This window comes from Lissotriton vulgaris, chromosome 12, assembly GCF_964263255.1.
Source record: "Lissotriton vulgaris chromosome 12, aLisVul1.2, whole genome shotgun sequence".
Lineage (NCBI taxonomy): Eukaryota > Metazoa > Chordata > Amphibia > Caudata > Salamandridae > Lissotriton > Lissotriton vulgaris.
In genome coordinates, this window is record NC_141700.1 from 269,029,645 (window position 1) to 269,042,458 (window position 12,814).

At 43.6% G+C, this 12,814-nt stretch overlaps 1 protein-coding gene across 1 annotated transcript in view; it reads left to right on the top strand.

The window, feature by feature from the left end:
- The first annotated feature begins 5,361 nt into the window (after window positions 1–5,361).
- The window catches only part of HDGF (heparin binding growth factor), a 110,908-nt gene continuing 103,455 nt past the window's right edge, over window positions 5,362–12,814 (top strand). The window contains exon 1 of the mRNA XM_086945022.1: window positions 5,362–5,925. Coding sequence (XP_086801148.1) covers window positions 5,830–5,925 — 96 coding nt within the window. The 5' untranslated portion in view covers window positions 5,362–5,829. The remainder of the gene's footprint in view (window positions 5,926–12,814) is intronic.

Below are 12,814 nucleotides of genomic sequence, written 5' to 3' on the forward strand. Positions count from 1 at the left end.
TCATCCTAGTCAATCATATATCTTAATATTAAATCTGCACTTGAGCAATCGTTGCTTTTTTTTCTTTTTCTCTTTTCTTTTCTCCAAGACTTTCATCAAAATTTCCGCAAGTAATTCCATCATTAATTAGCAGCACATTGTAATCAGTTCCCTTTAACCAACACCTTGCCTATTTTGTTCCTCCATCCAGACATTAAGCGGCTTCCAAACATTCATACCTTTTTTCATAATTTTTAACCCTTTACACTTATAAAGGGCAATTTGCTGCCGCCCAATAAATATTAGCCTATACAGCCACTGATGAAATGTAGGGTGGTTCCTGATTCTTCCATACTGTGGCAATCAAAAGACGTGCTATTGATATAATTAAAAACACAAAATCCCTCTATATCACGTCAAGCTGCAAACTATAATAATAGCCCAATAACATCAGTGTGGAGGAGATCTTTATATTTCTCCCCAATGTCTGTAGCATAAAAGATTCAACCCCTTCTTTTAGCCTATCTAGCTTTGCACATGAATAAAACATATGTACCATATCAGCTGGTCCGGTTTGGCACCTAGGGCAATCATCTGATTCCCTTTTTCCCCACTTAAAAAGTTTTGATGGTGTGTAGTAAAGACTGTAGACCGTTTTATATTGTTGAGCCTTTAAGTTAGATGACATAAAGACATTTTTTCCCACCTCCAACACCTTGTCTATATGAACCTCCCCATCGCTTAGTTTACTCGTCCAGTTTAATTCTATTTTTTCAACATACTCAGGTATGGATTTTAGCAGCTCTTGATAGAAATCTTTGATTCTATTCCTAGAATTACCCATAAGCTGCAGGATTGGTATTGGCCCAGAATGTATGCTCTCTTTAGAGATTCCTCTTATACAATTACGAATTTGCAAATATTTAAAGCACGAGTCCTGCTGTAGGCCGAACCTTTGTGCTAATTCAATAAATGCCACCAATTCCTGGTTCGAATAAACATATACCATGGTAACAATCCCCATTTTCTGGCCATACCGTCATATATAATCGGGCGTAAAAGATCAGAGTGCCAAAGTGATGAATATTTAGTAAACCTACTTATTTTACAGATTTTCTCTACCCTTTTTCCAAATTTTCACAGCACAGTCTATACATTTATAGCCTTTCTTTTGATACTTTTTCATATCGTCTTGAAGTTGAAATACTCCTCCTGCAGCTTCCCCTATCGCCAAATGATAGATACTTGGCATTTTGGGCATATCAGTTTGCACATTCTCGTAGTAATAGAGAGCACCTAATTGTTGAAGAGCCATAGCCCAATAATACAGCTGAATATTGGGAGCATTCCAGCCCCCCGGTCGACTGGATGAGTCAAATATTTATAAGCGCGACTAATTTTATGATAGCTCCAAATAAAATTAGAAAACATCCCCTCCATTTTACGCATTTTGTTTAGTGCCCATAGGTCAGTAATTTTAGATGTTAATGTGACCCCTAAATATGTTGCTGACTCCGTTACTCGAGAATCTTGTAGTAAGCAATGAGAAGAACAAATGATTTGTGTCTTTGAGCTGTTTAGAAGTTATACCGACCTCCTCCCAAATTTTGCTGCCAGCTTTTCTATTTCCGTAATTGCCTCCTGTGGAGCTGATGTTAGCAAGGCAATATCATCAGCATATGCCAACATTTTTGTCTCATATCTATGAGAAACTACCGGTTTGATTAATGAGTTATTCAGAATTAGGGAGATAAATAGGTCTAAATAGAACGCAAACAGGTTTGGGGAGCAAGGGCAGCCTTGACGACTATCATTTTCTATCTTCAAACTTCTGGATGTATACCCCATTATTTGAATCTTTGCATGGGGTTTGTAATACATAGCATGTATTGCCCAAATAAATCCTGGACCAAAACCTCTCTCAACCAATTTATCCCACAAATAACACCAGGCCACCCGATCAAAGGCTTTCTCTGCGTCCAAGAGAACCACAGCCACCGCTCTTTTCTCTACCTCCCCGATGTCCAATATTGATATTACTCGCCGCGTGTGGTCTGTGGTCCCCCGGATGGGAACAAAGCCATGTTGCCATGGTAAAATAATTGCAACTATGTTCTTTTTTAATCGGGTAGCCATAATTTTGGAGTATAATTTTGCATCCGCATTCATAAGACAAATCGGACGATATGACGAGGGAAGTTCTGGGGGTTTACCTTTCTTTAGGAAGACTATGATGTCTGTATCCTGCCATGACACTGGGGGTATTCCACGGTATTGAATATCCAAAAATAAGTCTTGCATAAGGGGTACTATTTGTGTTGCAAGCATTTTATACACCTCAATGGGTATTTTGTCTGGCCTGGCCACCTTGCCTGATGAAAGAGACGTCAGTGCCTCCTGCTCCTCTTCTACCGTAATTTCCTGCTCTAATTCTTGAGAAGTTTCATCATTTACCCTAAAAAGTGGTTTGGCACTATTATCAATATGTGCTAGATCCTCTTGGTCTCCTGTCAGGAAATCTGCTTGATATAGTTTATTATAGAATTCCTCAAAGATTCCAACAATCCTTTCTGGGTCTAATACCAATGTACCGTTTACATCCTGCATTTTTGATATATTATTTCTAACATTTTTTTGTCTGGTTCTTAGGGCCAGTAATCTCCCAGTCGTCTCTCCATATTCATACAGTTCTTTACGATACGTCTGAAATTTCTGAGCCACCTTATATTGAAAATACTGATTGATTTCAACTTTGGCCAGTGCTATTTTACATAGGTGTTGTGACAATACATTTTCTACTGCTCCATTGTCGATTATTTGGATATGTTCTGTTTCAAGTTTAACAAGTTTATCAATCAGTTGATCCATTATGTATTTTATGCTTCTTCTGTGTATGAGCTATGAACTCCATCACTTCCCCCCTCAGGGCATCCTTATATGTATCCCACGCCACAGCTCGGGATGCGCTGTTTCTATTGAAATCAAAAAATGCTTGAGTCCAGTACTTGATATGGGTACAGAACTCTTTATCCAATAGTAGTTTTTTATCAAAAGTCCAGGTGGTTTATCTGTTCAAACCCTGAACCTCCTTTATTTCTAAAACTAACGGATTGTGATCCGAATATAACTGTGGGAGTTTTTTTATGTCCAAATTATCCAACAATTGCGTAGAGGCAAAAAAATAGTTTATTTACTTAAATAATGTACCCAGCACACACGGGATGCCAGCTTCAGTAATGGCACCTGCTTCCTTACAGACTTTGCATTAACATTTCTTGTTTTATTCACGGCTCACTATACTACTTTAATTTTTTTCAAAGTATTTACTTTTAATGTATTTACAGTGGCAGTCAGGTGAGTATGTGCAGCTTATCAAACTCCTTGCCGCTCCGTCGATTTTAGTAAGTCAAGGCAGGGCCCGCTTAATGGGCTTCACGCTCTAATTTTTAAATGCGCTCTGTTCCCCTCCCTCCTCGGTAGCACGGACGCCCGCAAAGTGGCACTGCGTCAATTAAAGAAATGTGCATATTTTGTTAACAAGCGCCTCATTCCACGCTTTCACTTTAATCGCAGCCACACCGTTTTCAGTAGACAAGCCGGGTTTAAAGAAAGGAGCGCAGCAGTCATAAATGTGAAAGTGTGACATGGGGTGCTTTTCCAAGAATAGCATTGGCTATAGGTCTCGCATTTGTAAGAGTTTAAGGTATTGTTATTTACAATGCCAATAACCCAAACTCTTGTAAATCCGAGATCTATTGCATTGAAAATATGTTTTTTTCGGGGTTGGGGCGGGAGGGGGGTGGGGTAAGGGGGGGGGGACACGTAACTTGTAAATATATAACCCTCACCATTAATAACTGTAGCAGTCACACTTTTTATAACCTCTACCATATTGCTTGGAGTTTCTTATGTTATGTACTTTCCTCTTTTGTAAAGCGGTCTGACGCCTCTAGGTGAAGTACGAGCAATATAAAAAGGTATAAATAAATAAATGGGCCTCCTTGAAGGGGGGGGGGGGCTACGCCTCAGAGGCTGCAGTGGCCTTTGTTACCCCCTATATATCACAAACACACGAAATGTGCTACTAAATTATGTGCACAATATATATGTATATATTTAATTTTTGAAGGAGTATTTTCTTGCAGCCCAACATTAATGAATAAATTCAGTTCTTAAAATAAGAACATGTTCTATACCTTTAATACTCTCTTTGACCCACTCTGTGGAATGCCCTTCCACTTCCCCTTCGCATACAACCTGACCTGTCTTTCCGTACTTCCGTAACCTTTGACTTTTTGATTGCTCACTATTTTTACTACCTCATGTATTTTGTTTGCTCACAATTGTCACTATTACCTTTATTACCTCATGTATTTTTGGCTGCTCACAATTTTTACTAACTCTTGTATTTTGTTTGCTCACAATTGTCACTATTACCTTATGTAACGTAACATATTCTTTTGTAATCTGTTCTTTTGCAATGTTTCTCATTATGTTTCATTTCTGTTCCTAATGTGAAGCGCTCTGACGCCTTCGGGTAAAGTCCGCGCTATATAAAAATGCATAAATAAATAAATAAAATAAATAAATAGATCCCTTAAAACATGGCTTTTCAGCCAATAGGCCTCTCCTTCCTCTGCTGTTATTTGTTGGCGCTGGGAAACCCTTGGGGGTAGCTGCGCGCTGGTATACAAATTTAAATAAATAAAATACAAAACACGACCGATTGGTAAACAGAGTCTTTTTTAACGTCTGCCTGGTCGTGAGAAAGGAAGACAACACACCCAACATGGCAACCGCTTCCCTGTTCTATGCTCTTTGACTGAGGTTCCCCTCCCCCAGCAGCTCAGGACCTCCTCGGTTAATGATTCTGGGTTCGTTTCATCACCCTAGCGAAAAACATCAATTGCCGAAATAGGAGCCAATTTGAAAACAAGAGCCGCCAAGAGAACCCCAGTGCCATAAGATAGTGAGAAGGGCGGGGAGGGGCTAAGTACAGAGAAGCACGAAACAAAATGGAAGTCGAACGATAAAACCTACCGGTCAGATTGTGTAAGCCTTTATTGTGTCCATTTTACATGGTAAACCTTCCATTTGGGCACAAAAAAAGGTGTGAACCGCCCAAACCACTGTATTTTCGAGCAATCAAATACATTTTTCGTAAAAGCAAACAATATGCAGCAGACATTCAGCATTAACATTCCATCCTTCATACTGTTTATTTAGCAGTGTTGTTTGACTCCTCTGCGTAATTGCAGCGAAAGCGAACACTAGTTAAGGACTATTTGCACCTTTTAAGATGGTTGCCACTTTTTGCTGTAAAACGATCCGGGTCAAAGGGGCGTGCGACGTCATCCTTCTTCTGTGTCTACTAAAAGCGACGGGACTGGAGGGGAGGTGGTCAGTGCGGAGGAGGATCGGTTTTCTCTCTCTTCGCAAACACAAACAACGCACCCAGAAGCAGTTTTGTAGCGCCTTCGCCGTCAGCAAACAAAAGCGCAAAAACAGCGCTTGTCCCCGAAGGAAAACTGTGAGATCTGAGATAGGGAACCGAAGAAGAAGTCTTCTGAAATCTGCGCGAGCACATCACAAGGCCTTGATCGATCAGCGCGAGGACAACTGTAAGAAGGCAACCCCCAGCAAGTGCTCTGGACACCTGGACGGGTCCCCAGAGTCTGACTGGCACCGTTCCCGCCAACACGCGATTGCTGGACCGTTGGTGCCACCGGCGTTTTAAAGGAAAAAGACCGAAAGAAGCTAAGAGGCCTCTTCGCGCCAGAGTCCTCCGTGGCCGCCTTTTGGCAAGAACACACACTTCTAGGCGTTACACTTTCCATTTTAACCGCGCCAATGAAGAAAATAGCCCGTCCCAACCGGCAGACGGAGTACAAGTGTGGGGACCTGGTCTTCGCCAAGATGAAGGGTTACCCTCACTGGCCTGCACGGGTAAGACCAAGATTTTCGCTAATTGCACATTTTCCAAGGCGTTTTGAGCGTTGGTACATTTTAAAACCAGCCACCGAAACCAGTTTTTTTGAGGAGGGGAGTTGGTTGGAGATGTCTTAATTATCGAGAAATGCTTTTCGTCGTTTGTACCACTTAACTTGTTAAGGTTTCCTTTTACATTAATGTGTTAAAAAGAAGTGGCAACCTCTTGCGGCGCTTTGACGGTGGTTAGGTGGTTTTCACTGCTACCCAATTTTATGTTCTCGAAGTTAAAAGGAATTGTGATGAATTAGAATGCCAACAGTTTGTAAATAACTTGGTGTTTAAGTTTTCACTTTCAGGTATTCATGTACATTTGAACTGCAGCACAACACGAGCAGTAAAAGTTCCATAAATACGGCGAAATTTGTATGGCATAGTTATTGAGAATTTTGTTTCGATGCTGTTTTGACCTATTTGAGGCAAGCCATGTTCGGGTCTCACAGCTTTGTTAACCTTTGAGTCCCTATCCCTGAGATATTCCCATCACGCTTCACGTGGGTAGGTAAAGCTGCCTGTAATGGAACGCCCACTATGTCCTGTCCCATGATAAACTATTTCATTGCCGAAATTACCAATGCGCACGATAGCAAGGCGCATGTTGTTTTGCCCTTAGTATTAATCGGTCTGGCCGTCGACCACCCTATTGGCTACCGAGAAGTTTGCTTTGGCGGCAACGTCGCTGGCATCGGCGTTGTTAGTGGAGATGTGCAATCCGTTACATAAGCTTCTGTGTGTCTGTTGTCCGCACGTGAGTGCTTCCATGGCGGTGAAGTCCATGTTTTATCCATTCCTCTACAATTATATACAATGGGGAATTATGTCGGATGTATTTGTAGTAATGTTGTATGAGCTCACACTAATGTTTTGTTATTGTAACGTTCCACTGCATGATCTTGGGCTTTTTGTTTAGTGCACATGTTCATGGAGAATTATCATACGGGGGGTGGGGGGCGGTTTGAAGTTCGTTTGGCTTTTCCTGTCTTTACTGGTGCTCATTGCGTGGGTGCCAATATTGCTTTTATGGTTTTCTATCTAAAAAAAAGAATAAAGTATATATTGATTGATTGGGTGTCAATACAGAGTACTCGAAACGTTCATGAGTTTCCATCTTTACTTACCACAGTATTCCATCATTAAATTACCTAGAGAAGAGTCCTTTTTGTGTCAACAATAAAAACAAAGTACACACAGATTTTAAGTTTGCACGGTCTGTGAAGCATATTTTGTAAAATATAACTCGCTATACGGTGGGTAATACAAAGCGCGACGCAGTGCTCGTGGTGAGTGTGCTGCCCAGAAGCTGAATATAATTGGTTGCGTTTACATCTGTAAGCTCAAATGGGGGCAGTTACTTGCCAAAGAAGACTGTATATTACTGTGAAATACTAATGAGTCCTACGTTATAATCCACTTTAAAGGTGGATATGGTTGCCTTAAAACTGAACATGAACCCGAAGAGACCATGCCGGCTTACTGTTAAGACCCAATTAGGTGGTAACAAAGCCTACTCAAGGGTTGATGAGTGTTCGGTTAATAACTAGGGTGGGTGTCTGGATGGAAGAGGAGCGCATTCTCTCCCACTTCCAAGCAGGGTTTCGCCAGAAGGTGGGCACAATGGACCAGGTCTTCCGTTTTTTTGCGATCTATTGGAAGGCCGTGACCATTAACAACGGTAGCCTTTATTTGGCATTCATAGATCTCAAAACGGCGTTCAACCTGGTTCCCCGGGCAAGGTTGTGGGATATCCTGGAGAAGATGGGTTTCCCAAAGTCTCTTTTTGGTTTTATTGTGAAGCTACATGAGGGGAATTATGCAAGGATCAGATGGGGCACCCAGGGGCAACTGACAGAGGGTGCCCGTGAGGTTTGGAGTCCGCCAGGGATGTGTTATGGCACCAACCCTTTTCTCCCTCTTTGTGAATGGTGTGGTGGATCACCTGAGGGAGGAAGCGGCAGATGCGCCATCCCTGGCGGGGGGAAAAACACCTACTCTACTCTTCGCGGATGAGACCATCTTGATCTCTAAATCCCCCATAGGTCTCCAAAAACTCCTGGACCGCTTTAGTGAGTTTTGCATTGATAGAGGCCTCACCATCAACACCTCCAAAACAAAGCTTATGGCCATTTCACCTTCCAAGAGATTCAGGAACAACGTTTTGATTAATGGTCTCCCCTTGGAGTTGGTTGATTCTTTTGATTACCTGAGAGTCGGGGTAAATAGCCGGATGAAATGGAAAGATCACTTTGCCAAAATGTTATTAAACCACGAGAGTCTCGGGGGTGGTATTAAGGGAATAGCGGAAGTCGATGAGTAAACCTGTGGCACCGACTCTCGCAATATATGATGGCCAAGTATTACCGGCAGCTCTATACGGATCTAAGTTATGGGGGTTTGAGAACATAACGGAGCTAGCCACATCGGAAATCAAATTTATGCGAGATCTGATGGCCCTCCCAGTCTCCACCCCGCTAATCCCGCTGCGGCTAGACCTGGGTAGGCGCACCCTTAAAGATAAAGTACGTTTGCGCCCACTACTTTTTTGGGTGCGACTAAGAAGGACCCAGGAGCTACATAATTATGCTGCAGCTCTAGATGAACTTATCTTGCTCAACACAGGTAACCAAATCAAGTGGTTGTGCAACCTGAGACAGCTGGTTGTGCAACTGGGCCTAAGCGAATTTAGGCTGAGCCAAACTCCGCCTCCTAAGGCAGTGATCAAGAAACTCTATTGGGACTGGGTACAGGAGACTGCCATACGCAGAAGTGAAGGGGGGCCCCCTCTCCCAGCGATTTCTGGAGATCAAATGGATAAGAAAATTGGAACCCTTCCTTGACTTTATAGAGAAACCCCTGGACAGAGCACTTTACCTTAAATTCAGGCATGGGACTTTGCCGGTGAATGACCTTTTCTTCTGGGTGGAAAAGTAAAGGCGTTTTCCCTAAATCATGCCCTGGCTGTGCAGCCCCTAATGAGTCAGTAGCGCGCTTTTTGTTTGCTTGCCCGGCTTATAGGGTCGCTAGGAAAATATGGTTAAAACCACTATGCATGGGGTTGGGCTTTAGATGTCACAAAATGGCCCTACGGGTCCTCCGTACTGACACATCTTCTACTGCTGTTGTGTGAGGGGAAGCCAAATTTCTGGGTAGTGCATGGCAGACCCACACTAGGAGGGCCAAGCGTTCCACCCATTTAACTTAACCGACGGACAGCTATGGCATGAAGTGTCTTTCATGATTTTATGTAACAAGTTTTGAGCTTGATTTTAGATAATTTAAACTGAGTAGTATATGAGGATGTTTGAATATATACGAGTGTTGAGCCCTTACTCTTTTATTTTTTTAATGTACTGTATAAACTGTATACTTTTATGATGAATTTTCCATCGAATAAAGTAAATACAACAGTAATAACTAACTTTCTGTAAAAGGCAAGATGTGTTGATGTCATATCGAATATAATGGGGTGAATGTTCTGGGAAGGGTTTAGAATGTTACAGGGTGAGAGAAACAGTGGTTGTAAGCTGCATCTCTTGATTGTTTCACCAGTAAAGCTGGCATTTGAGCTTGGTTGGTGTAGTGTATATGACATAAATTTGACAGTGAGCTGTGAGGCTACACACAGCTGTGTGGGTATTGTCTTCATCCCTTAGACACAGCAGAGTTGTAATTCTGTGTGAGCATAAAGTGTCCCAGGATCACTTCTGAAATCTGCTACAGTCTGCCTGTGAAGAATAACATTTACAGACAGCCTGACAGGACTGAGGTAAAAAAGATGGTGGAGTTGGGTCATTGAGCCTTCGGATAGCCATTGGGCTAGTCCAGTAGTCCTTATGCCACAACCTCACACCCAAGATAAGAGAGATGAGGTACTGTGTGGTCTACAGAGGCTTCAGTGCAGTCACAATGGCTGATGCCCATCCAATTCCTAGGGCTGATGACTCTGATGCCAAGCCAAAATCAGCATTTTCAATTGCTAGTGGTAAATATCAAGTTATTGTAATTCCCTTTGGCCTGAAGAATGCACCTGCCACATTTAAGGATTTGGAGAACAAAGTTCTCACAGGTTTGGAAGCCTATAGTGTAGCATATCAAGATGATATTGCTGTCTTTAGTTCCACCTGGGAAGATCACCTGGTCCACCATTGAAAGGTTCTGGAGGCCCTGCAAAAGTCAGGCCACAACGTGCCAGAAAGGGGGGCAAAGCAAGGTTGTGTATTTGGGTCACCTGGTAGGTGGAGGCCAAGTTAAACCATTGAAGAGCAAAATTCTGAATACAATGGGCTGGGTCGCTCCCACTACCCAGACTCGGGTCAGAGCTTAATTGGTCCTAACTGGGTACCACAGGAGGTTTGTTAAGGCATATGGGTCCATTGTGACTCCCCTTAATGATCTTCACTTACAAAAGGATGCCTAAGAAAGTTCAGTGGGCAGTTGTAGCTTTCAAAAGGCATTTGATGACCTGAAGCAGGCCGTGTGCTCTGCTCCCATTTTGCAAAGCCCTGATTACTTCAAAACCGTAATTGTCCAGACAGATGCTTCTGAGATAGGGATAGGAACGGTTTTGTCACAACTTAATGCAGAGGGCCAGGACCAACCAATAGCTTTTATAAGTAGACAGTTGGATTCTTTCCTCCCCCCCCCCCTTTCCTGGGAGAAATATTGGGCGGCTATTGAGAGGGAGGCCTTTACAGTGCTCAGTGCTTTGGGCCTTGAGGAAGTTGCTCATACCTGTTTGGTACTCACTTCATTGTTCAGACAGACCATACGCCCCTCTTATGGCTTAAACAGACAAAGAGTGACAATCCCAAACTTGGTTGTTCATTTCCCTACAGGGGATGTCCTTTTCTGTGGAACATAGACTTGGGAGTAACCATGCCAACTCAGATGGGCTCTCCAGATATTTCCAATTAAAAATTCAACTCAACTGGGCAACTTAGTCTAATATCCTTTCTTTTTTGGGTGGGGCGTGTTGTGTATTAAAGTAGGATCTGCTTTCATGGTTACCCCTACTTTTGCTGGTGTTCTGACTAGTGACTGGTATCCTGCTACTCAGGACCCCAGTCACTGTGATTCCTCCATAAATCTGGCAGTGGTAAGTACGTTGCTTCCTTCCTAATTGGCTACTGGTGTACCCAGGTAAGTCCCTAGTATATGGTACTAAGGTACCCAGGGCATAGGTACACCAGTGGTCTCCCATGGGCTGAAGCATGTATTATGGCACCCATGAGAGACCACTCAAACTGTGACTAAAGGTCTGCTTTTGCAGCCTGTGTAAGTTGGTGCTAGCACCCCTTACAACTGATATAAGATTCCTTATATGAATGGCAGGCTGTTCAGTCCTGAGGGCAGGGTGCTTGGTTATAAGCGTGAGCAGAGCCCCTCTACAAACCCCAGTCGATTCTCCAGGCTTTATAACTGCGGTCAGCCATTAAATACATATAGTGAACATCATGTCAAATTGAGATGCCTAACTATATATTGGCTGCACTGAAACCAGTCATGTTTGCTATTAAACATGTTGGAATTCTACACCGGTACAAAAGGGGGTGGTGATGGACGGAGCATCTGAATCAATCAAACACTCACACCCAGTCAAAAGATCTGGGTTTAATCCATCACCGTTCTTTAGCCCACTCTGCCACCCCAGTTCAGACATGGCTATATGCAAATCAGTCTGACCCTGTGCCTCATGGGAACAGTCCAGCCCGAACTGTCAAGCCATGTTTTCCCTGGACCGGAAACAAGCTTCCGAGGACCGGTTTCTGGCATTCCAGCCGTCTTCAGCCAGGCTTGCTTGAATCCAGTGGCAAAGGGAGCACAGGGTCAAGGCTGATTTGCATATAGCCATTGTCTGACCTAGGGTGGTGTGGAGTGCAAAAAATGATGGATTTAGGCCCAGATCTTTGTACTGGGGTACTGGGACATTGTTCTACATTCTGTCCATCAACTGTGGTTTTTGCAATTTTCACCCCGAGTGGGCTGGGTATGCTGAGACGAGAGTCCCAGGCTCTCCACATCACTGGAGTCAAGCTATCCAGGCTGAAGAAGGCTGATAGCCAGAAACCGGCCCTTGGGTGCTTGATTCCAGTCTACGAAAGACATGGCTTGGTAGTTCGGGCTGGACTGTTCCCATGAGGCACAGGGTTAAGGCTGATTTGCATATAGCCATTGTCTGACCTAGGGTGGTGTGGAGTGCAAAAAAATCATGGATTTAGGCCCAGATCTTTGTACTGGGGTGAATGTAAGACATTGTTCTACATTCTGTCCATCAACTGTGGTTTTTGGAATTCTACACCAACACCGCTTCCATAGTTGGATGTAGGATCCCATGTACCGGGGAGGGGGGGGGGGGGTGATATCTGTATTCCTGGTACCAGCTTGTTAGGGCCGACCAGCCTGCTAGTGCTGCTGCCGACCAGACACAATTCTGCCACCTGCTGCGGAGCTGAGCTTGAGCAGTGGAAGGTAAAACAATAGGTTTCCTGTCAAAGGGACGTGTGACCACCTCCCAGATAGAACTTGGTGTATTGGGCTTGGGTGGGGGCGCTTGCCAGCACCAGCAGACTGCGTTGCAGGGCACATTTAGTGCCCTCCTTGCATACTTCAGTTTGCGCCAGTTCGGAGAGCCGTTGACTCCCTCTCTGGAGCAAAATTGGCCAAAGGACATGGGAGTAGCCTCTCCTCTGTCCAGCCCTTCATCTGGGAGTGAATCTTGAATCGTTCCAACCATTTCCCTAGGGTAATTAAGAGCTTTCCCGTGGGTGGCTCTTTAAATAAGTTGTGGGGCAAGATTAAAATTCAAAACCACTTCAACTTCAGCCATTTGGGCACCTTGGACTTCGACCGG